This window comes from Melozone crissalis, unplaced genomic scaffold, assembly GCF_028551555.1.
Source record: "Melozone crissalis strain CALT ecotype California unplaced genomic scaffold, PUWL_Pcris_2 ptg000042l_1, whole genome shotgun sequence".
Lineage (NCBI taxonomy): Eukaryota > Metazoa > Chordata > Aves > Passeriformes > Passerellidae > Melozone > Melozone crissalis.
In genome coordinates this window covers 32,036,791-32,060,297 of record NW_026535820.1, presented here as the reverse complement: position 1 = coordinate 32,060,297, position 23,507 = coordinate 32,036,791, and the positions used below count along the sequence as shown (strand labels likewise).

The 23,507-nt window shown below is 39.8% G+C and overlaps 2 protein-coding genes across 3 annotated transcripts in view; both read left to right on the top strand.

Moving 5' to 3' along the window:
* TMEFF1 (transmembrane protein with EGF like and two follistatin like domains 1) overlaps positions 1-6,553 on the top strand; it is a 114,660-nt gene extending 108,107 nt beyond the window's left edge. For both annotated transcript variants that reach the window (XM_054284874.1, XM_054284873.1), the window contains exons 9-10: positions 3,477-3,635; positions 5,332-6,553. In XM_054284874.1, the coding sequence (XP_054140849.1) occupies positions 3,477-3,635; positions 5,332-5,416 (244 nt within the window). In that variant the 3' untranslated portion in view covers positions 5,417-6,553. The remainder of the gene's footprint in view (positions 1-3,476; positions 3,636-5,331) is intronic.
* A 94-nt stretch (positions 6,554-6,647) lies between these two features.
* Positions 6,648-21,882, top strand: CAVIN4 (caveolae associated protein 4). The gene is made up of 2 exons (XM_054284875.1): positions 6,648-7,486; positions 19,733-21,882. The coding sequence occupies exons 1-2, from the start codon at positions 7,076-7,078 to the stop codon at positions 20,393-20,395; spliced, it is 1,074 nt and encodes a 357-aa protein (XP_054140850.1). The 5' UTR covers positions 6,648-7,075; the 3' UTR covers positions 20,396-21,882.
* The last annotated feature ends 1,625 nt before the right edge of the window (positions 21,883-23,507 follow it).

Genomic DNA, 23,507 nt, shown 5'->3' with positions numbered 1-23,507 from the left:
TATTATTATTTAAAATTTGTTTATAGCAAAAGGCCACTTTGCAATAAGGTGCAGTGCCCTACTTATTAGGAGGTTTCACTCCTGAGCTTTTATCTTGCAAGCTTGTACTTTCAGATTAATGTGGCTGGAACTGCCATAACTCTTTGCTTTCCTTTGCTTTTGAAACTTCAGCTGTAAATCCATTGGATGCTTTCATATTTTCTCCCTTGATCCTTATTGATTGATGATATTTAGGCGTTTTTTTCACTGCCAAGATTTAAGGGTTTCCAGACAGATCAGAGAGCAGGAAGCCCCAAAATGGCAGAGCCAGCATTGTTGTCAACTTAAGCACTTGAAAACTTCTATTATTTCTTTTACCATGTAAGACCCTTTCTTGTTTATTTTCAGCTTTCCAATAGCACTGTTTTGGTTTTCTTTTGGTCTGGAACCAAGAGAACTCAACATGGCTGTGCTTCTTTTGGGAAACAGGGGGCACCCCCACCATCATCTTGATGGGCATTAGGCAATACTATCTGATTATAGTATTCTTTTGATCTAGAACTGTATTTAACACAATTCATAATGTATTTGTCCTTAAAATGTTTGAAGTAGCAGTATTTCAAGGAAAACATTCCTGTCTGAATTAACTAATTTTTATTTTCTCAGAAGTTTTGTTGGAAGGTGCTAATCTTATCGTAATTATCAATTTATGATTCAGTGTAAATTCCATCTTTTAAATATTTATTATTACTCTAGTAAGTATTGATAGGCAATGTTTTGATGGATCTAATTAATTTACCATCCTTTTAAATTCTATTTTATAGTTACATTTACTGTTACTAGCTTCAGCAGCTATGTATTTAAATATTCTGCATAGTATCTCAGTACTGAGCCTAGCACAACAAACCTCACGTAGTTCCAGCCCAGAATTTTTGACTATCAGTTCTTGACCCTGACTATTAGACCTCCTTTGGATTTTTCTTGGCTATTAAAATACTGATGGTCTCATTCTTTATGCATGTTTCTTACTGGAGCAGAGTTATTAAGGAAACAAATAGTTTATAACAGACATCAATCCGCTGTAGTAATCATGTACCTCTATCAGAGAAAAAAATTCTCTCTTTCTCCAGCAAGGAAAATAAAATGATGATTGCTAAGGGCAAATTGTTATTTTCAAATGCTTTCAGTTCTCATAGACATCTAGCATTTACATTGTTTAATCTGGTCCTCATTTCCTGGCAGCAATGTATGTGAGGTATCAGATGACCTATAAAGCTGCAGAAAATACTTGTGCAGAGCAAATTCTGAGTTCTACTTTCACTGAGGGCAACGAATCTCCTTGCTTATTGTACAGCAGCCCTCCAGGACTGCCAGCAGGCGGGTGGGAGGAAGGTTTTGTAGCAGTCAGTAGCACAGTATTGAGTTCAGCAGCCTTTGCACAGATGGGATCGGGTCTGTCTCCTGCTGCCCCCCTTGTGCAGTGCAGTTCTGCCCTGTCCTTATGGCAGGCTGTGTCAAGGACACACAGTCCAGCCCTTTAAAAAGAAATCTAAACTTTATGCTAAATCAATTAATTGACTAATCAGCTTATTTTGATAAATCCTTGCTGACCTCTATTGATCTTGCTATTATACTAATTCTATATTATCTTGTTAGACATTAATGCAGCAGAATGTTTTAAAATCTGTTCTGCTAGTTTAAAGTAGAAAACCAGTGACTACTACTTCATCCTGCCATTATGTAATTCTTAATGCAAGCACTTTTCCTCCTGAATCTGCAATCATTATTTCTCAGAAATAATTTCTTGTCATTTCAGTGTTTCTGAGGAAACATCTTTGAATTCCTTGTGCCACCTCTGCTTTGTTTTGTCTCCTCTGCATTAAAGCAGCTCTCACATTGATAATACTTCGTCTGCTACTTTCTTTAATGAAAATAAAAGCAAAGTAACAATAAGATTTAAGTCCTCTTGACTAACAAGGAGACATCTTCCTTTCTGTATTTTCTTGCATGATTACTAGTGTGTTCACTGTCCTCATTCTTTTCATATGCTTATTCAGAGTTCCCTTTATTCCCTTCCTGGCTACCACTGGGCACACTTCTACCACATGGAGGGTTTTCTTTAACAAGTCTTACTGGAATTTGGTTCATGCCTGAACCAAAACTCCTTACACAGCAGCTCATGGCTGGAGAAAGTAGAGTCACAAGATTAGGAACATGTAAACCCCAACTATTATCCCTGCATGCGGAGGAGGATTAGGAGTTGCATTAGCATTTGTAAAAAGGTCTTTGGTGTAATTATTTTGTTGCTCCAAAAAGAATTAATTCCTACCCTAGCACAAAGCTTTTGAATGGATGAGTCTGATTTTGTGTTGCATTTGGGGCTTGTCAGATCCAGTTTACAAAATGATTGTTGCTCTGCCTGCATGTGAGTATTTCTTCTGCAGCTGCAGAGCTGGAGGCCAAGTGTATGATTCAGTTGACCACAGTGATGCATTCATGTCAGTCAGTTCTAAAGGACAGCTGTATTAGGAACTTGCCCAGGGTTCTAAGTGGTGGCCTTTGACTCTGCAGACTTCATCTCAGTGGTTTGGGTGGCTCTTGCCTTTTCTTGTGCCTGAGCCTCTTTTGCCTTGAGACATGGATTGTTTCAGAGTGTGTTTGCACTGGCACATCTTGCATTGCCGGAACACATCACTGCTCAGGAACAGCCTCTGTTGAGTTTCTCATTGAGCTAACTGCTGCTTTGCTCAGGCAAGTTACCACTTAAAGAGCTGATTCTCTTCTGCTTCCAGCTATTTCTCCCCCACGCCATGCAAATTATTTTGGATTCTTCCTTGAACTCTCACTGAAACAGTTGTGAGCCATTGGGTTTTCTAAGCTGACCTCCATCAAATTCTGGCTCAGCCACAAGGCAGGAGGGGGTTTGGTGCTGGTCTTGTCCAGTAGATTTTGCAATATTCCACTTCTCTAGGTTGCAGCTAGAAAAGGGGTCTTCTTTTTTCAAGGTGGATTTTCAATCCATATTTCAAGGTTCCCCTTCCTCTTTGTCATTTCTGTCCTATGTATAACAATGGAGCTGAATGATTTGTGCTGTCTCTGTGTTTCATGAACATGGTTCTTGCATTTCATTTAGCCTTGTCCACTTGTCTTCCTAGTGTCTACTTGTTCCACCCAGTTGCTTCACTCTTCCTAAGTATTGTACCAATATAATAATGACCCACATATTTCTTTTGACAAATCGGGGTCTTCCTCATGCTGGTGTGTTTTCAGAGGGCCACTAGTAACCTTATCCAGAAAAAGCAGATCATATCTACTTGCTCTGTCTCTTCTCTTGCCGCACAGATCCAAACCATTCCCTAACCCAAGCATTACCACATGTGCACCTTCTCACCAGTTCTTTCTCAGCTGGAGTCACCTTGGATTTCTCATTTCATCTGCAAAATCACTGGGGTGCTGTCAAATTACAGATTCCATGAAATATTCTTTTTCTTTTTCAGGTGTGAATCAGGATATACTGGACAGCACTGTGAAAAGACAGACTTTAGTATTCTTTATGTTGTCCCAAGTAGACAAAAGCTTACGCATGTCCTTATTGCAGCAATAATTGGAGCTGTACAGATTGCCATTATAGTTGCAATTGTCATGTGCATAACCAGGTAGGTAAAGACAAAAACAGTGAAAAATTACACATTGTATGCATATACTTTTTCTGTATTTAATTATATGATGTCCAACATTTTATTTGCTTAATATGCACTTAAAAACTACCTAATGCTGGAGCAGGATGATCATGTAACATCCTATCTGCCCCTTTGTTTCTTTGGTCACTAAAGACAGATTTGTTTGAATTTAGAAACCACCAGTAACCACTCTGAATCTCCAGACCAAACACACGGCAGAACAGATCAGCCTTAAAACAAATCCTAGAGTTAAGCTACCGTGTTAGGCCTTCACTGGATTTATTGAGGTATTGCTGAAATTTTGTGGAACCTTTGATCCCCAGCTACCACCCAGTGAAGCCAGAGAGGCTGACAAGATGCTGTTCCGTGTGGGACAACTGTAAATGGGTGTTACACAGAGAAAGAAGTACCCCTCACATCATCTACACTTTCTGAAAATTAATGTACAACTTAGTCCCATTATTAGACACTCACTGTAAGAACCTGTTTTGTGAAACTTAAAGACGCACAAGCACATTTTGAGACAGCTAAAGGTTGTCTCCACTCTGTGTAGAAACTCATTCTCACACGGTGTAAAAACCCAGATGAGAGCCATGAGTTCTTTTTGATATCAAGGCATTCAGGTCTAGGACTTGAACCAAACAAAACACTGAAGTCTCTGAGACAGATAAAGGATGACTTTTTTACCTTATAGATGCATGAAGTATTTAAGTCTTACACTTGGGCATCCGTGCCACAGTTTGACTTTTCCTCCTCAAGTTGTCCTTCACTTTTTCAGCTCCACATACATTGGGCCATAAAATTTCTGCTACTGCATTAGTTTAAGACTTCCAAAACTCAGGGATGTAGAGGGACACGGCAAATTAACAATACAGGCCTTTTTCCCTGTATCCCTTGTAAAGTTCAACCTAACAGACACTAGCATATGTATAAAACACCACCTGCACATGTAAAAGAGTTACTTGGCTCATGCAATTGATGTCATTCCTTTTTTCACTGAACATGCTGCTGGCCAAAGCAGTGGTGTGAAAGGCTATGGGTCAGCTCCTCTTTCAGCCTCTGTATGACCATTCCCCAGCTCTCAGTCTCTCACGTCTTGCTGTGTCCCAGCAGGACTGCTCCATCATTCATTGCCTTGGCTAAGTGCCATTCCATTCAGGATTGCTGGCTTTTGTGAATCCTTTTAGTTGTGTGTCTGGCCCCAAGTAAGGGACTGCCAGAGTCACCCCACAGAGAGACCTGGGTGGGCTCTGTCTCATGGGCTGCAGCAAGCAGCAAGGCACCTGGAGGTCCAGCACTTCAAAAGGCTGATTGATCCAGCCTCACCATCCACTGGGTTTTAAAAATGAAATATGTATAAAGCAAAGCTAATGCAATCATTCCCTGCAGAACGTGTTTGCTGGATCAAGGCTGAAGGATGCAGCACCTTGCTGCTTTCAGTCTCAAGGTCAAGCAGGGCTCCCTTCTGCACGGTCTGGGGTCCTACAGACATTCCCAGGGCACAGTCCAGTACTGAACAGCAGGAGTGTCCCACTTGTCAGCACAGATCACAGACTCCTTGCTATTGCTAAGTACAGAAAATTGAGTCAATGCATGATTGTTAGGCTTAATTATAGGTGGCATATATAAAATCAGCCCTCCTTTCCTATTTCTCTCTTTTTTTTTTTAACAGAAAATGCCCCAAAAATAATAGAGGACGTCGGCAGAAGCAAAACCTAGGCCATTTTACTTCAGATACATCATCCAGAATGGTTTAACTTAGTGCTTTTTATACCTACATTGACCATGTGATGTACATTTTTATTATATCTTTTTTTAAAGAATGGAAATATTTATTTCAGAGGCCTTATTTTTGAACATTTTTAGTGTCACAATGTTGGTCTGTATTCTGAAAGCATCAGCTCTAACAGCTATGGACTGCTTTAGTATCTTTACTTTTATGTTTTTGAATACAGTAGTTCATTTTCTGTATCTGTATCACATGGTTATATAATAGACTTGTGCTTTATCCATGGAATGTAATATTTTTGGGAAAACAGATTTATTCCAACAATGGTTGTAGACTTAAAAAAAACCCCAACAAACCAACAAAATAAGTCCACATTACCTAAAAAACAAGGCATGAACTAAAGGTAAAAATGTTTACAGCTTACTTTTCTTATGAGGAACTAGAAAACACTGTGTTTAAATACCGTAGATATTTAAATGTTTTTGGAAGTTAGTTACTGATTTTTTAGACACTGCCTATCGCATGAACTGTGAAGCTGTGTGCTGTGTGTAGTTGTAACATATTTATAAAATGTGTGGGCTGGGTCTAAGCACTGCCATCTTCAGAAATAATTCCAACAATTTATTTTTAAAGATGAAAATTATAAATTTCATAATTTGGGAAGTTACCTGGTAGAACAGATGGCACAGGTCCAAAAGAAGTAGGTCTTAGTAGATTTAGGTATTATAAAAATTGGTGTTGAATAATTGAACACAAATAATTGGAATAAAGCCTACTTTATCACTGTTAAAACCGTTTTAATACTTCTTAAACTTTTTTAAAGAAAATACATGTTTTAACACCTACAATACAGATTGTATAGTGTTTGTGATCAAAATAAAAAAAAATAAAAGTGAATGAATTACTAGTGCTCTTGTATAGAGTATTTTCAAGAGCTAAAGAAGTCCATCCAAATTAGTCTGCTGGTCATAGTTATATTAATAGACTGTTAGTTGTCGTTTGAAAGATCCCAAGATAAAGTGTGAATAGGATGTGTTCAGCTGTTTTAACATGTAGTGTAGGCTTTCAGAATTTTGCATGTAGGATTTAATAATTTGTTCAATAAAAAGAAATGCTTTCAACATTTTGAACTGGAAAAGCATGTCACAATACAATGTTTTCACTATATTGCCTCTGGTTTAGTGTGTGTTTATTTGCTACCCCATGGGGTAATTGCAGCAAGCTGAAGACCTGAAGTTGTTTTGCTGGAAAAGAAACAGCCGTGCTAATTTTCCTGACCGCTTTTTGAATTCCCTCAGAGGAAAGCACTCCAGTAACATGAAAACAAAAGTAGATCTTTAAAAATATGCAAGTTTGCTTTCCTGCTTAATTAGCAAGTTACTTAACTTTCCTGGATTAACACTAATAACTTCATCAGTACAGAAGCGTGACCCTTTAAACGTATGTTCCTTTCCAGATATTGCTTCCTAATTTTAGGGGTTTCATGTTGCTGAAAGTATCTGAGCAATCATGTGTGGATATTTTGTAGTCAGAAGTATTTGACCAAGCTCCAGGAGCGGCGTTTCACGCCCTACTTTGAGCATCGCCGGAGCCAGCTGTCGCCCTGGCTCCCTGCAACAGCGCCAGAATCGTTCTGGCAGGATCGCCGAAACTTCGCCTCCCTCCAACCTGGCTGAAGGCAGGCGGAATGGATCGCCGCGAAATCCCCTCGGAGGCTGACAAAACTCACCAAAATCGTCTCTCCAGTGTCATCGAGGAGGAGGAAGAGCAAGATGCGGCTTACACGATTGTGACAGTCCTGGACAAAGTGGCCAACATTGTCGACAGCGTGCAGGCGAGCCAGAAGAGGATAGAGGAGAAGCACAGGGAGATGGAAAATGCCATCAAGACCATCCAGATTGACATGTTAAAGCTTGCCCAGGCTCATGGCAATACGGGCTTCACGGTGAACAAGTTACTGCAGAAAACCAGCAAAGTCAGCTCCACCATGAAGGAGGTGCGGGCACGCGTGGAGAGGCAGAGCACCAGCGTGCGGAAGGTGGCAGCAAAACAGGAGGAGATGCTGAGAAAAAACAAATTCCGGGTCGTGATCTATCAGGTAACCATGAACCTCATTTCTTGTGCTAACGTGGCTTTCCCACCTCCTCTTTGGTGCTTCTGGGAGGTGCTGGTTAACGAAGCAAAAGGTCCTGTCTGTCCAACATAAGAGTTATTTTATGCTTTCTTTAACACTGATCTGTGCTCCCCAATGCCTTTCAGCGTGAACCTACTGGCAGCAGCACACAGGGTCTATTATTAGTGTGGGTAGGTTTCTGAGCCAGTCGTGTAAGATTAACTGCAGATCAGCAAGGACTATTTGCTGCCTCTCCGAAGGGTAATATGAGGCAGGCCCTGTAAATCTTGTCATACAAACCATGCCTGACATTCATCTCTGTTATTTTTTTTCACCGTATTAGGAGAAGTGCAAATAGCAAAAGTGTTTTCAGGCTCCCTGAAATGCAGACTTTCTTCTAACACTAATTTCAAAACATGGCTTGTATAATTTGCAGCATTTCCCAGGCCTTCATACTGCTGACAAATTGGGACTTTTTCATTGTCTCAGTCTATAGCAGTATATGTACAAACTAAGGCTCAGATCCACAAACCCTTCATGACGACAAATACTCCCTTGCATGGTCTACATTGGAAATGGTTTAACATAGCACTGTTCTTTCAATCACAGTGGGCAAGGAAATCATATAGTTTCTTTCACTGACCTTATTCTAGGATGTTCATTGTACATTAAAATAATTGTATTTGAAGAGAAGTTTCATAAAACAGCATGGTCTCACTTGCATCTGTACAAACAGTGCAGACAGTTCTGGGGTCTTGTCAATCAATGAGTGCTGTGAAACACATTTGGTCTGATCCTGTCTTTGCTGGAACCTCTCAGCTTCCCAGGTCAGTAGAAAGTAGGAGTGTTTGATATATTGCCAGAAGCATAGCTGCTCCTTTTTTACCAGCAAGTTGCTAAAGCGTCTTTCAAATGAGTTCTATTCCTCATTTGGCATTCTTGAAAATACCACCCCGCATGAGTAATACAATGCACCCCCATCACTCAGTTTTTACACTCTGATCTTGCATCTGTTTGTACATAAATGACATCATTTGCAATGAATGGAGCCATGTGTTTCACTGAGTTTATACACCACAGTGAACAGCTGACAAATTCTTCATAACCTAGCTATCTTAAAATAGTTCATTTTCCACTACTGGGAAAAAATAGCTAAAAAAATAGAAAAGGCTGAAAGTGGGGAATATTACCTCTTTAATGTTATGTTAGTACCACATACAGCCAAATTGTGCCTCCCAGATTTTCTGACTGGATGACTAACTATGGCTGTTCAGGAGAAAGTACAGGCCAAATCTGCCCTATTATTACCATTATTGCATGCTGCATCATCATCTTGGAATAGAAAACAGGCACTTTCACTTTTTGCTTGCAAATAATTTCCTAGTTAAAGGTAATAAATCTTTGTGACTCCCCTGGTTAATGACATAATGCCATTTCATTGATGGGCCTTTACCATAATGACTGCAGCAGAACCAATGCTTTGAAAATATTTTTTCTTAAAACAGTATTCATTACATGATGTAAATTCTTCTGCTAGCAAGGCAAGAGCTGTTGTTTATTTTAAAATATAGTAAAATTTGGTCAAAATGGATTTACACACAGATGTAAAGAACAGCTGTTGGTACTTTCAGATATTTCATACAAAAGATGGCCCCCTGCCAGTGTGTGTTTTCCCCAAGAATCACCTTCAGTAGGAGTTTATGATCTCTCCCCTGGTTTTGCTGGACAAGAATGACCTGCACCCTGTTCTGTATGTTTAATTCTTAGATGGTACTTTTCAGGAAAGGAAACAGCATTTTTTCCTGACTTTCTGGTTTCCTCTTCCTGCAGCGGTTTAGAACTGTCAGTGAGAATATGAGTGACTCCTTCCTTAACCTCCATCCCTTTTGTAAGGTAGATTGAAGAACCTTTTTCCACTTGCAGGGAGGAGAGGCAGACATGTGGATCCCTCTAGGATCTGCCATTTAACACTTTTCTGGAGAGGGATAACTGCAACACTGCCCGAAACCTGGAACACTCTAGGTAGGCAAGAGTCCACTGTGACCTCAAGGCACGGGTACACTTAGGAAGGTCTCTTTCACACAAGTGCAGTGATTTTCACACTGCTGATTTGCACCAGGGCAGGCACACTGCTCAGGGCCAAGACCTGAATGACTGGAGCTTGGCTGGGATGAGTGGGAGTCTGTTAATAGCTCCAGAACCAGCGTGCTCCCTGTGCTATACGTTACCAATGGCTGTAACCAAGTTGTTTACTCTGGGCCTGTGATTGACACCTCTTCTGCACAGAGGTGGTTTTTTTTTCTGATGAACTATTTGGAACATTATGATGGGGCCCAATGACCCACGGGCTGCTGGCATGGAATCTTTACACAGGCGAGCACACGTGGGTTTTAGTTTTAACTTTTGCCAGAACATCAGCGTATGAGGAAAAAGGAGACACCAATTAAGTGCTAAAGATTTCCTTTCAAGTGGGTAGCTTTGATCTTATCATTGATGGAGGGAGTAGGCAGGTTGAAAGGGATCATTGGCTGAAGGAGATTGTCCCAAGAGATCTCAGCAATGATGAAAGGAGTTGGCGATATCCTCACGTTAAAAAAAGACAAAGTGATCATCCTTGAGCAGAACGATTAGGGAATTGAGAGCATTCATTTTTAGAAGGCCATGTGGTTGAGGGAGAGATTTGGTAGCAGGCAGCTCTCCTCCCTAGGCTGCCTGCATGATTAAAAATGCCAGGTTACTTCAGACTTTCTAGTGGAGTCTTTGACCCTGGAGTGCTGTGTGCCCTGAGACTATAGTAGGGAATAAAAAGGATGTTGTAGGTTGTACAGGTCACTGCTCATTTCTGTTCAGGTTAGTCTGAATAACCAGCTGTAAGAGCTATCATTTCTCTGAAGTCAAAGACCATTTAACAGTTTAAATCATTCTGACTAAAATATTCAGAAATTAAAGGGGATTTTTTTTTTTTACCCTGAATGAACTTGTTTCATTTGCTTTTCTGCATGTCCTGCAAGTCTCTATTTAAATGGCACTGTACAGGCACCAGAAAGTCCATGTTACTGTTACTGGGCTTTCTGTCTATTATTACTTCACATAAGCACCATAAATGAGTAACTGCTCCTTATGAAGGGACACATGCATTTGTTTTATTCACTCCTGTCTGACATTTAAAATTAGTGGAGGTGTCATAAACCAAGATTATGGCTTGACTGACCTACACAGCAGGGTTACAGCTGATTTGTTTGCCCTGTGGTTGCTCCACTGCACACACTGGGAGAGGCTCACAGCAGCAGCCTTGTGTATGCCTCTGATATTATGCATAAATAATAAATAAGTTAAAATGTATGTGTCGTGTCTTGCCCACTGACATTCTGTGGCTATAATGACTAGGACAGTAAGAATGGTGAGATCAAGATGGGGATAATAATCTGGAAACCTGAGGTGGAAGCACCTTCATCTGAAGTGGCAGTAGAAATTAGGTTGTCAGGAGCTCAGGAGATTGCCATTAATTTGGTACTATTTGGGCATAAGAATGGCAGTCTCAAAAATGGCCCTGCAGAACAAAATCCTTAGTAGAATGGAGTTAAATAGCTCACTCAGAGCAGACTGTGCTAGGTGGCTCATATTTGATCATTTTTCTGTTTTGCAGAAACATAGGAGGTCTTATCCTTTGTCATATTTATGTACCTGGTATCTTGCCTCATATCTTACCTAGATAATCTGGAAAAAACAACAGGTGGCCGTGCATTGTGTGGAAATGTGAAGTGAAGCTTGCAATGGGTTCCTGAAGGTGTGTTTCTGTCCTTGTCAACTGCGTAACATCTTCCTTGAAAATCTTGATACAGAAAAGGTGTGATACTAAAAAAATGTGTTCAAAATTAGAAGCTGTCAGTCCATAGAAAGAAATATAGACAAGAAATCAAATTACTTTTACAGCTGGAATAATGATAATTTTAGTGACCATGGTGCTAATTCCTGTACTTTTAGTTCTGATTTGAAAGCATAAATGGATGTCTTCAGTCCTGAAGACAACAGGGTCTGTACAAAACTGCCTTCTAGAACTCATGGGAAGACAGGAAATCCAAATTGTTATTAAAGTGCAGCCTGAAAACTTAATGGGGAAAAAAATAGTGTGAATTGACTGACTACCTCTGACAGCAGAAGACTGGCCTCAGCAGCCCAGTGACACAGGGCCTTTGTTGGAGTCTTGTGGCAGAAACCTTATAAATATTTTTACAGCTGGGATAGGTAATTGCCTTTGCTGAGAAAACAGAGAAGAAAATAAACCCAATTATTGTGTCAGAGAGTGTCATGAGAGCCCTTTGTTTGCATTGTTGAGCCCAGTGCTCCAGTTCAAAGTGCAGGGCTGGCCCCGTGCTGTGCAGCAGCCACTAATGGAGAAGCTATCAACCAGCTAAAGAAAAACTGTGTTTCTAGTGACATGTTTTCAGGCAATGAGGAGAAATAAAAAGTTTTTAAAAATATTAAAAAAACAGATGTTGGGCTGCTTCTGTGTTCCTAAAATGAAATGGTTTGCATATTTCACAGGACTTTGTCCATACAAGGTGGACTCAACACCATTGGATCTGGTATCCCCAGAGCTGTTGCTTTGGGTTGATCCTCACAAGGGGACAGGCTGTCCTCTTTGCAGAGCTGCCATTGATTTTTCTCCACCTATTAGCACTGAGTGGTGGGAACAGCTGATCTTGGTTTACATTTGCACTGGGTGCAGCTGTTCAGGGTTACCTTGGGGTTGGGAACCCCTTTCCCTTGGGGCTGCCCTGCAGGTCAACACAGAAGTGCAGTTATAACATGAGCCTCCTGTGTTGTGTCTCTTCTCCATGGTCCTAGAGGCTCCTAGAATGGTCACCAGGAGCTGTGTGGGCACACATGTATCTGAGAATGGAATCATAGAATCACTTAGGTTGGAAAATTCCTCTTGAGATCATCAAATCCAGCTGTTCAGCAAAACCCTTCATTCCTGAGGCACAGATTTGGGAATGGACTTGACTGGGGACATGCAGCTGGGATCCATATTCTCAACACTACTGAATATAGCCAAGCTTGCAATTAGCCCCTTAGTACAGGAAAAAAGTTGATCAAAACAGCACAGGAAAGGAGATGAGGAATATGTGAAGTCACAAACAGGAAGTTTAGGATCTGGGACAGGACTCGTTGCCAGGCATTAATTTGACATCAGTAACACAGATGTTTGTACATTTGGCCTGTATGTTCCTTTTCAAGTAAGCAGAGAGAAGTGTGAGGAGCCTGATTCTCCCAACCTGTTGTAGACATCTACTTCTGGATCCAGTTCCTACTTTATATGTGTCTGCTCTCCCCATATAGTTAAATTGTTGTCCAGGAATGAGTTCATATGGAATTCTCAATACTTGAGAACTCTTCCGTGGTCTAGCTGACTTGTAGGAACACTCACCATGTGATGAATGAATGAATCAAAACATTACCAAATATTTTTTTCCTGTCCCATCACACCTTGTGATGCTTTTTGCCCTTCACTTGCAAGGGGCTTCCAGAAAACTTGGAAATGAGGAATTTCACCAGTTTGATTGCAAGCCTACAAACTGACCTGCAGAGCTATTCCCTGGTCTAGTTCCATAAGCAATAGCAGAGCAGAAAAAGTATAAAGCTTTTGTTTTCCCCTGAAGCTGCAGTCGTCCTTTTTGTGCAGCATGAGGTAGCCTGGAGCCAAGGGCTTCTCCACTGTTGTGGTGTAACTGGGAACTGGCTGCTCATTGACTGCTGCAAACCACAGACACTGATAATGGGAAATTGAGATGAGTTGCTTTGTAGTCATTGTATGCTGGTGGTTGAATTAATGAATTTCTGTCAGAATTTAAATAAAAGGGATGTGTATTAGGCTTCACAAAAGAGAAATGAGAGGAGTTGACTGTTCCAGACTGGTTTTCCATTGTGTAAAAATAATTCTAAATGCAGCAACAGCACTTAGCCATAAAATCTTCTATGCTGAAGTGTTTATCTGACAAAATTTCTTAGGTGGCCTTTTAAAAGAATCCCGTTTGTCTCTCTTCTGAGCAGTTTTCTGGCCTGCTGTCAGAGATTCTGAAATTACATATTTGCAGAAGAAATGAGGGGATCACTTGAGATTTATAAAGCTTCACTCTTAACTGTTAGAATATGAGTCAAAGTGCTGAATGATTTCTAATTGGTTATTCATCAGTGGCTTCATGTTGATTTAGAGCACAATTTCAAGGAGGTATTTTAATGATTTACCTTGGCTACCAGTCTGAATAACAAATCGTTCGTCCAACATGCAAATTTCTAGGATTTGTTTAAAACATTGTGGCAGTGCAGTTTCCTGCCCATAAGCTGCCCATCATTTGCATCACCAGTTGTCATAGGCACAGCAGAATTGCCAGAGCAGCCTCTGGGTTCCCTTTGACCATTTTACTGCTTGGTGCTCTGCTTCAGAATTGTCAGGTGATCACCAGTCAGCCCCATCTGTGCTTGTGTTAATCATCACCTGCACTTTCTGTGTCAGACACCCCAAGGCTGAAAGATCATTTGCTGTGACCTTTTCCCTGGGCAACACAATGACTCCAAGTTATGGGGTTTCATCAGTCCCTACTCCCTACTTATGCTGTGAGCAGTTTCTTTAAGACCATTTTGAGTCTTGATTTTATATATACAATATGTAATTAAATACATATACATATATGTTATTTTAGATATATAAAAATGAATTATTTATTTAGTCTGATTTTTTGAGGGTTTTTTATTTTAAAAAGTTTTTTTTGCTAAAGTGTTGATTGAGATTAGGTAATAGTTGAGAGCTGATAACTGTTGCCTTTATTAAAGCTGTTTAGAGTTATATTTTCAAGCTATTTAGAAAGAGAACACAAAACCAGTTTATAGCATTTCTTGCAAATATTTACATGTAATACAGTGCATTACCTTTTTTCCTCCCTGCCAATTTTGAGTATTAAAATACAAAGCTTTGAATGCATATACAAAAAACTCCAAAAGGACAAGGGATGTATTGAAGCTCTTGAATTGGTTACATTCATTAAAATGCCCTTATATTTCATTATTATTTTATTTTCAAATGGCATAAAATTATTACTGAAATCATCAGTTTAAATGTTTATGCACTTAAAAAAAGCCTAAGTATTGTTTTACAGTGACATTATGTCGCTGCTTTGCTTAGCAAATCAAGTGAACTCTAAATGAAAAATACACATCTTCTTAAGGAAAATAAAAGTGCTGCTGCTATTAATTATTGATCCCATCTGTGCTCCCAAAGAGTGGAAATTTATCTAGTAAGTTTGTGAGGGAATCTTTTCGACAACCCTTTTTTCTTTTCCCAGCCTGGCAGTCCTTGCTGAAGGCATGACATTATTCCAGCAGCCCCCTTTGGCTCCCTAGGGCAGCAGTAAGGGAAGGCTGCTTTTAGAGCCAACCTGATCCTTGCCAGGACATCACGGCTGCAAAATACCTGAGACATTGCTAAACAATTTGCTCTGCCATTTGCCCCTTTCTCTTCCCACAGAAGAGGAGAGCCTGGCTGTGCAGGCAGGGTTATCAAGCAGGCACATTCTGAAACAGCCTCTTCCCCTGCGTGCTTCAATTATCTGAGCATTGCCACCCTGAGAGTCTCATAGGGTTGATTAGAGGCACTGCCACATTTAAGGTTATTTACCTTCTGGTTTTAAGGTTTGAGCACGGTGGAAAAGTCAGCACGTTTCCCTTTGCATGGTTGAGAAGCAGGTGCATTAGCCTTCCCTCATAAATGCTTTACTATAGCCTGTGGGGAAAAATGCTTCTGCTTTGATCCCTTCCTTGTGGTTAGAATATGCCTGCAGTGCCTGCAAAATGGTTACTGTTCCCCACCCCCATGGGTGCTGAGCAGCCAGAATTCTGGCAGCTGATGGAGGGTTTGAAGAGCAGAAGGAGGGTTTGAAAGACACAGGCTATGTCCACTTGAAAATTTTCTAATTGTGAATGAAATTGAAATGAGAGCAGGGAGTGAAAATACCAATGATGGAGTCAGACTTTGTTAGGTTTCAATGCCATGCTGGCCTTCTTATCAAAGCTGAGGGTTACTTATATGTTTACTTTGTATTCAGCCTGGGCCTTAAGAGCTCAAAATTCTTTGGCTAGGCATATTTGAGAGGTTAAATACTAAAAAAAAATTGGAAAAAACAAACTTCAGGTTTAAGATGCTTTCTTAGCAAACTTGCCATGCTAGAGGCTTCACCAGCCACTCCTGAATTGTGCAATTGTTCTGTTAGGGTTTTATACCTCAAAGCTTTGTCTATTAAAGCTTTTCCTTAAGCAGTGGATCTAAATACCCTGCACCTACAACTGCAAAGGTCTCCAGGATTTTCCCTTACCATTCAACCTATGTTTTCAGTCCCTCCTTTGCTACCACACCTGAAGTCTTTCTCCTTTCAGGCTTCATGTCCTTGCAGACACAAACATTTCCCCAAAACATTTCCAGTTTCAATACACCATCTAATCTGACTCATTTGTCCCCTCCCTCCTCCTACTCCCATTCATGACACACAACTTCTCTTCTCAGCCCCCCTATCCCCTGAAAATTTTAAGCTCTACAAGCAAGGTACCTGAGCCATGACATGCTTGCTCAGATGAGAACAAGCTTGGGAGGGACAGACAGAATGACTCAGAACACAGCCAACTTCACAGGAGAGCACTTATTTCTTTGTGTCAGGACCCAGCTCCATTCTCAATTTGGTGGAAAAGGCCTGAATGTTTCTGTGTTAGTGGAGGGGCCATGTAAGGGTGAGAAGGTGGGAGATGCATAATATGAGCATGTGTATTACACTTCTTGTACAAATCAAAGACAACTTCCAAATCAAACACTTACATGACAGATTTACCAACTTTTTTCTTGGAAGAGAAGGAAAAAATATTGTTCTGTTTGAAAGATCTAAGTCTGTTTGCAGTGTGTTGAGTGGTGGATAACATTTCAGGAGATTATGTCCAATGAGCAATTATGGCAAACAAACACACAAGGACCAGTGTGAGCACCCTCTGCAGGTGCTTGTTTGGGAGGAGTGATGAAAGGGAAAGGGAATTCTCAGCTTTCACAGATTTGTTTTCTGATTCTGGCCTCTGCATATCTTTGTGGTTTTCAGTAGATGAAGCAAGCAGAGTACACATCCTATGTATTAATCCATAGACAGCCCCTATGACTGCATGCCTGTTTCCTCAAGGAATCATGTTAAAAAAAATTGACTGCTTGGTATAATATTTTACTGTGAAATAATCTCCTGTCCTCATTTTAGACCCTCCCTTACCTCCCATGAGTAGTGGTGGTGGTGGTGGGTACAAGTTCTTCCTAGCAAAATGCTTAAGCAGATTTTTAACAAAAATCTTGAAAGCAGCAGCATCAATGGCTCAACTCCCTTCTCATCCTCCCCAAAGATTGGACTGCCCAATCCTGCTATTCCCAGTCCCATCTGCTTTATAGACAAGGAGAAAGCTCACCCAATTTAGGACTTTGTTCTGTGCTGCTGAAATCAGTAGGTGTTTGGTCTTTTGGTTTTAGTGAGCTTTTAAAGGAGCTGATAGCTACATGTTTTGACTCTGTCTGTGTCCCACTTGGTACTAAAGCTTCTTGTTCCTGCCTTAGGAAGGATGAGCTCCTCTCTTCTCTCTGCCCCATGGAAATCTAGTGATAAGAAGAAATGGGTTAGGAGCAGGAGAGAGAGAAATGAAGCAGATGAAAAAGCTCACCTACTGAGCCTAAATCACTGAATTTTTATTCTGAAACCTTCCTAACATGCCAGGCAGGCTCACTAATACTTTCCACTTCGGTAACATCCAGAAATCTTGAGAGGAGATAGAAACTCACACTAATCTTTTGCATTGCTACACTTGATTCTGCAAGATGTGTGCAGAGACCAAGGAAAAGAAGAAAATCAAAGATTTGGCAAAGTTCATGCTGAGACTGTTGGAGAATGAAAATATTTCTCAGGATCTGCATGCAGCTCTAGTTTCTGTGTCTCATCTACAAGATCTTCATCTCACATGTTCTTGTTCATAACTTTTGATTCTAACGTGAGTAGGAAAGATAAAGTGCTCTGTTCTGTAGCTAACAGACTAAAAGTAAACACAATAAAAATCTAACAATTAACAAAAAGTACAGAAAAATTCTTCTTCCAAAGGAAGACAAATATTGCAGAGAAAATAGTGTCTCTGCCTTCCCTCTTTTTAAAAAGTAATCTTCATATGAAAGGCATATTCCTCTCCCCATATTGTATTCATCTCTGTATGTACTGAAATTTCAGAATATTCATTCTGGAAATAGTTTTGTTACCATTTTAGCTGAAGGAACAGGGTATAATTTAAAAACATTTTAAGAAATTACTATCCAGCTGTGTTTTTAGTTAATTTTCAGGAAAAAGGAGATTATGTTTATGTGTAGAAGTCTTTATATAATTAATGTTAATTTGCACGTTAATGAAGATTATTAGCAAAGCATTGTAGTTTTGTTCCTGCTGATTTTGACAGATGAGTTGAACAACATTCTGCTGTAATCAATGTAACATAATTTGTCCCTATTTTTTCTAAGCATTAACAACTATTTTAGTAAAGGGTTTTTACTGAAGCCAAGGCGTGATGAGAGGATCTTAAGTGGGCTTTCTCTGTCAAATAGCTCAATGTATGTTATTTTATGTAAAATAACATGACTCACTACTAATGAGCCACTGTGAAAAATGACAGACATCTTTTTGGCCGGAAAGAAGTTCACAGCAAAATATTCAGTAGGCCTTACTTGCTATTCATGGGTTCACAGCTTCAATATCTCTCCTATTGTCTACATTAGGATGATAATACTAAGGGTAGAGTCCTGACGATGCCATGCCCCAGAAATCAGCTGATGTGGTTAGCACTAATGAGAAACAGCTTAGACAAGTGTCACACAGCTGTTGTACATACAGCTGTTTGCAGCCCAAGGGGCTGCTCCTCCTGGGAGAAGAGCACAGGCACGTGCATGTAAAAAGCTGGTAGGGAAGAAGGGGGTGGCACTGTCTGTCTCAGACCCCTCCTACAAGTTACAGTTTTTCTGCTCTGCATGCAGTTTTTCTGCCACTGCACTTCTAGATAGAACTCACTGAGCCACAAATTTGTACTGTCCATGCAGACCAGGGAAACAGCTTTCTGAGGAGATTCTCCCTGTTCATATAAATCTTTCATTGCCATTAACTTTTTTCCCTTTTTCTTTTTTCCTCTCAGCTATCCTTAACCAATAGCTCATTCTTGGTAAATTTTTTTGTTTACTGTGGACAGTTTTTGGAAGTTTTCCATGTTTTTGAGCTTTGAGCCTCAAGCAATTTTTCTTTGGAGAGGCTGCATTAATTCCTAGGGCTAAGATATCTAGGATAGTCACCATTTCCAAGCATGCTGCTGATACACATTAGATGTGTCATATAAATATATAATTCTGATTCTGCATGCTCAAACAGGCCACCAAATTCACCACAGGAGACAGAGGAGCTTGCCCAGGAATATCATACATTTCCAGATGGAATAAATCGTGTTCACCTCAGTGATGGTGCAGGTGCTGAATGAATTGTGTGTTACTGGGTTTACCAAATAACATCTGCCTGTTTTACTGATTTGTGCCCTTGAGCAGCCAGCCCATGTAAGTTAATATGGGGGAGCCATTCCCTTCTGGGCAGCAACAGCAGTGTTTGCTAAGTTCCAAACAGTCAAAAAATGCACAATTGTCTTGGTAATAGTAGTAGACTGAAGCTACTTGTATCATTGAGATATTTGCTTGGATAGTGTACAGCTGACACAATTCCAAGAGCCTTTTTTGTCTACAGTGTCTGCTTTTATTGGTGAGGAATAATGGATCTAGGTCTGATCCAGAGCAGCAGATAAGTGCAAAAAAAAAAACAAAAAAAAAAACCTAGACAAGTTTGGTCTGAAAACCATTAGAGGCCAGGACTCATAGGACCATTGCATTAATTAATTTCAGGTAGAACCACAGTGAAAAGAAATCTTTAATCAGGGATATAATATCTTTAGAGAACTTGGCACAGTTTTCTTTTGCCATTTGTGTTCTGCATAGATTGGGTATGATGGTACAAGTCTACCTTACTTTGTTACAGTATTATATTTCAGTACTATTTAACTGCAAGCCAACAAAAAAAAAAAAACCCTTGAACCACCATCTTTTTGAAACACACGTGCTGGAAAATGACTCTCTGCTTTAATTCACAGGAGGAAACCGAGTGTCCTTCATCTCTCTCTGTTATCAAAGAGATGACACCAGGTGAAACTATAGAGGATGATTTCTTCCCACCTGATGATCTGTCTTCTGATGAAGAATATTATATCGAAGAAAGCAAAGCAACCAAGTTCAAGAAATCAGGCATGAGGCGCATTGATGACATCAAAAAGGCATTTTCAAGGGAAAATATCCAAAAGACAAGACAAAATTTTGGCAAGAAGGTAAACAGACTTCAAACTAGAATAGTAACCCCTGAGAGGAGAGAGAGGATCAGGCAGTCAGGAGAGAGACTGAGACAATCTGGGATAAGGATCAAGAAAACCATTTCACAAGCTGCTCCAACAAAGGAGACATTCAAGATCCATAAAAAAAGTAAAGAGCGAACAGGAGCAGAAGGTCAGGAGGGGATCCAGGAAGCCGGTGTACACATCGCCTCTGAGCTCCCAGCAGCAGAGCCCTTCACCGAAGAAATCTCTTACACAGAAGTGATCACTAAGGTAAAGAAAGACAAGAATAGTGCAACCAAAGGTGCTTCCCAGTCGACTGAAATAGGGGTGACTATCCCAGAAGTTGTCCTTAAGCAGGAAAGAAAAGAAGGAGGAGGAGGAGGTGATGATGACGTCCCTTTGCTAGACTTAAAGCAATCAGTATAAGGAGTCAATGAGCACACACCCCATACTGTCCTCACTGAGCAAGAGAGAACACAGTATGTACTCATTCAGCTTTAGAAAAATGTGTGAATTTGTGTTCTATCACAAACCGTGTTGGTGTTGTTCTGCCATCCACATAGATGTCTGTAGTGTTGTCTTCCTGACAAAAGTCAAGCCATGCAAACTGAATGAAGGGGCTCCCCCTGTGTCTCAGTGTGCCGATAGCCATCGTTAACCCCAATGGAACTCACAGTGTCAAAGGGAGATGGGAATCTGCTGCATTTCCAAGAGTGATTTAGCAGTCACTTTACAGCCTACTCACTCTCATCGTTTCGTGTACAACAGTATAAAATTTATTTCCATTATGTTATATCAACTCATCTAATCAGAAAACAATAACAAAGCTATTACTTCGTATTAGCAAAAGGAAGAACTATGGAAAATGTCATTTAGCTGTACAAATATTATCACTTAAGGATCCTCGCAGAAAAAAAAAAAGCAGGAAGAGCAAATTCCTGCTTTATCCATGGTATGAAAAAACATGGCAGGAATTATGGGGTTTTGAGTAAATTGTGTTTTTCTTAGCAGAAAGGAGAAACTCCTGAAATGACTAGAGGTTATTTCCAGACTTCTGGAATAGGAAGGTTCATTGTAAGTAAGCAATGTGTTTTGTGCATTTATGGAGTAAGAATAAAAAAGAAGACACATTAAAAATGGAATAGCAGAAGGAAAAAGGAAGGAGGTATCGTACTCATGTTTTGGAAAGAGGAGATTGTGAAAAAGGCAATTATATGAAGCAGTAAAAGTGGAATAAGATGAATGCATAGGTTCTGGATAAATTGAGAGAAAAATTAGAATACTATAACTACAGTTTCCTTGAGATTTTTTAGAAAATTATTCTTTACAGAGGATCATAGGTTTTATGAATATAACTGACCAGACAAGGGAATTGTTTTGTTTTCCACTCTCTGTGTTTTTTCTGAGCTTCACTGCAATTAAAATCTATCCTACAAAGTCACAGATGTACAGGGCCAATCCATAACCCAATTCTTTTTTTCCTATCATCCTCATTATTGACCAGTCACAGCCTCAGGGATTATGAGACAGACACCCTTTGGACTATGGAATGCTGTTTATTTGCAGCTCTCAGGAGCCAGTGCCCTGACATCAGATATGTTTGTAAACATGACTGCTACAGTGACATGGGTGCAGGACTGTATTGCTCTCTTCATTCTTAAATGGAGTTGCCTTCAAAGCACTTATCTAAAGCAATGTTAGTCATTTACTATCTGTGTGAAACTTGTACAATATTGCCAAAAGCTGTATGATTGTATTTAATATCTCGGGTTCATTTTAACAGAAAAGCATAACTTGGTTATCTATATACATTGTTTGAAGACTTCTAGCTAATTGTTAATCTATCATTGAAATATAATTAGTTTGATTTCAAGTATTCTGCCTGCCAGTTCTTTCATTTAGATTGGTGTACATCCCACTTGAAGTGAAACAGATTTAGCAATAGTAACTAGGGAACACTGGTTGGGGAAGGTCAATGTTTTACTGTATCAGTGGCATTTCAAATCAAATTAATGTTGTCAGACTGGGAGCAGCAACTCCACTGAGTGGAAGGGCAGGATAGAGCAAGAGAAGGAGATGGGGAAAGGAACACATTTCTGTCAATAGTAAATTGTTCATCTCCACTCTATTCTAATCACATACAAAAAGAAAAGAGCATTTGCTTGTAGGATATACTGAAGGTTTTGTTTAGGGTTCTTTACTGGTGATAAGAAGCCTTCTTGGAGCAAAGTCACTTTATGTTCGTCAGTTCTGTATAAAACTCTAGCTATCTTCAGTGAAATACTGTATGATTTTTCTGGTTCTTCAGTCATATGGCCTGCATTCTGTTTGCAAGATTTGACATTTTTCTAAACTGATAAACAGGGTTTAGTTATTGAAATGAAAATTTTGATGTTCAAATAAGCTATAGCATTTAATTTTCTCATTTTGCTTGATAAAGAAGTGATGCAGTTTCTATGGAGCATGTCATGCAGCTCCAGATAACATCTATCAAATATTTGGGTTTTCATATTTACTTTTAGCTTCAATTGGTCAAAGCATGATTTATTTCATAGCAAGTAGTGAGTTCTTCAGTTGTGCAAAGTATTTCAATGCACATTTTTTATTTTAAATTACTATCACTGTTACTGACCTGACTTTTACATGTACCAAGAGATCAAAGTTAAATTATTTCATATCCCCTCATAAAGGTAGGGGAGGGGGAAAGCCCTATGGTTTGCAACCTCAGTTTCTGTGGAACAGCACAGACCTTTGCTGCCTGAAGTCTCCCCCATCTTTTTCATAATTTCCAAGATCAATGATCATGAAGCCAAATCCTTCAGCCTTCTCAGAAAAAAAAATTCTCAATGAAATTGGTTGATGTACAGCTGCGCTGCAGAGAGGTGTGGTGTATTTTTTTGGAACAGTTGGTTTCACTTGAAACTATAATCTTGCCGGCACTGTTGCTCCTAGCTAAATGGAAAAAAGGGACCCTGTCCCTGTCTGCTCTGTCTTCCAAGAAGAAAGTTGGCACTCTGTACTTCGTTGTGGGTGTGAGTGTGAATATCAAACTTCCTCATGGAATAAACCTCGCAGTTGCTAACTGCAGAGTAAAACTGGCTGTGCAAAGGGATGAACTACTTTCTTAGACACTTGCTATACAAAAATTAAAAGTGTTTACAAGGAGAAAAAAATATTAACAAAGTCCTGACTGCAAGTCCTTCTTTCATAACATCCAACAATAATTTCTTTTACTTTGAATTTGTGCTAATGAAAGAAGCCAAACACACATTCTGCCAATAGCCATTTGTCCATTAAAAAAAATATCACTCATCCTTCAGTTACAGGGTAGACAGCAGTCTTGGTTACCACAAAAGTACTTCAACCATTCCAGGTGAAATATGGGCTGTGTGTCGTCTTCCTTTTTTAAACTAAACTGATGCAAAATACAGAACAAAAAGCAGTTAAGAGGTTTGAGTTTGCAGGATTCAGGCACTGATGCAAACAGAATGAGTACTAATAGAGCAAAAGTGGTGTTCAGATGTGTTTACTCTGCGAA

Bases quoted from the DNA above. Each gene is read 5' to 3' on its own strand.
- CAVIN4 (XM_054284875.1), top strand. From the start codon at position 7,076: ATGGATCGCCGCGAAATCCCCTCGGAGGCTGACAAAACTCACCAAAAT. The intron at 7,487-19,732 runs GTAACCATGAAC...TTTAATTCACAG, and splicing joins TCCGGGTCGTGATCTATCAG to GAGGAAACCGAGTGTCCTTC.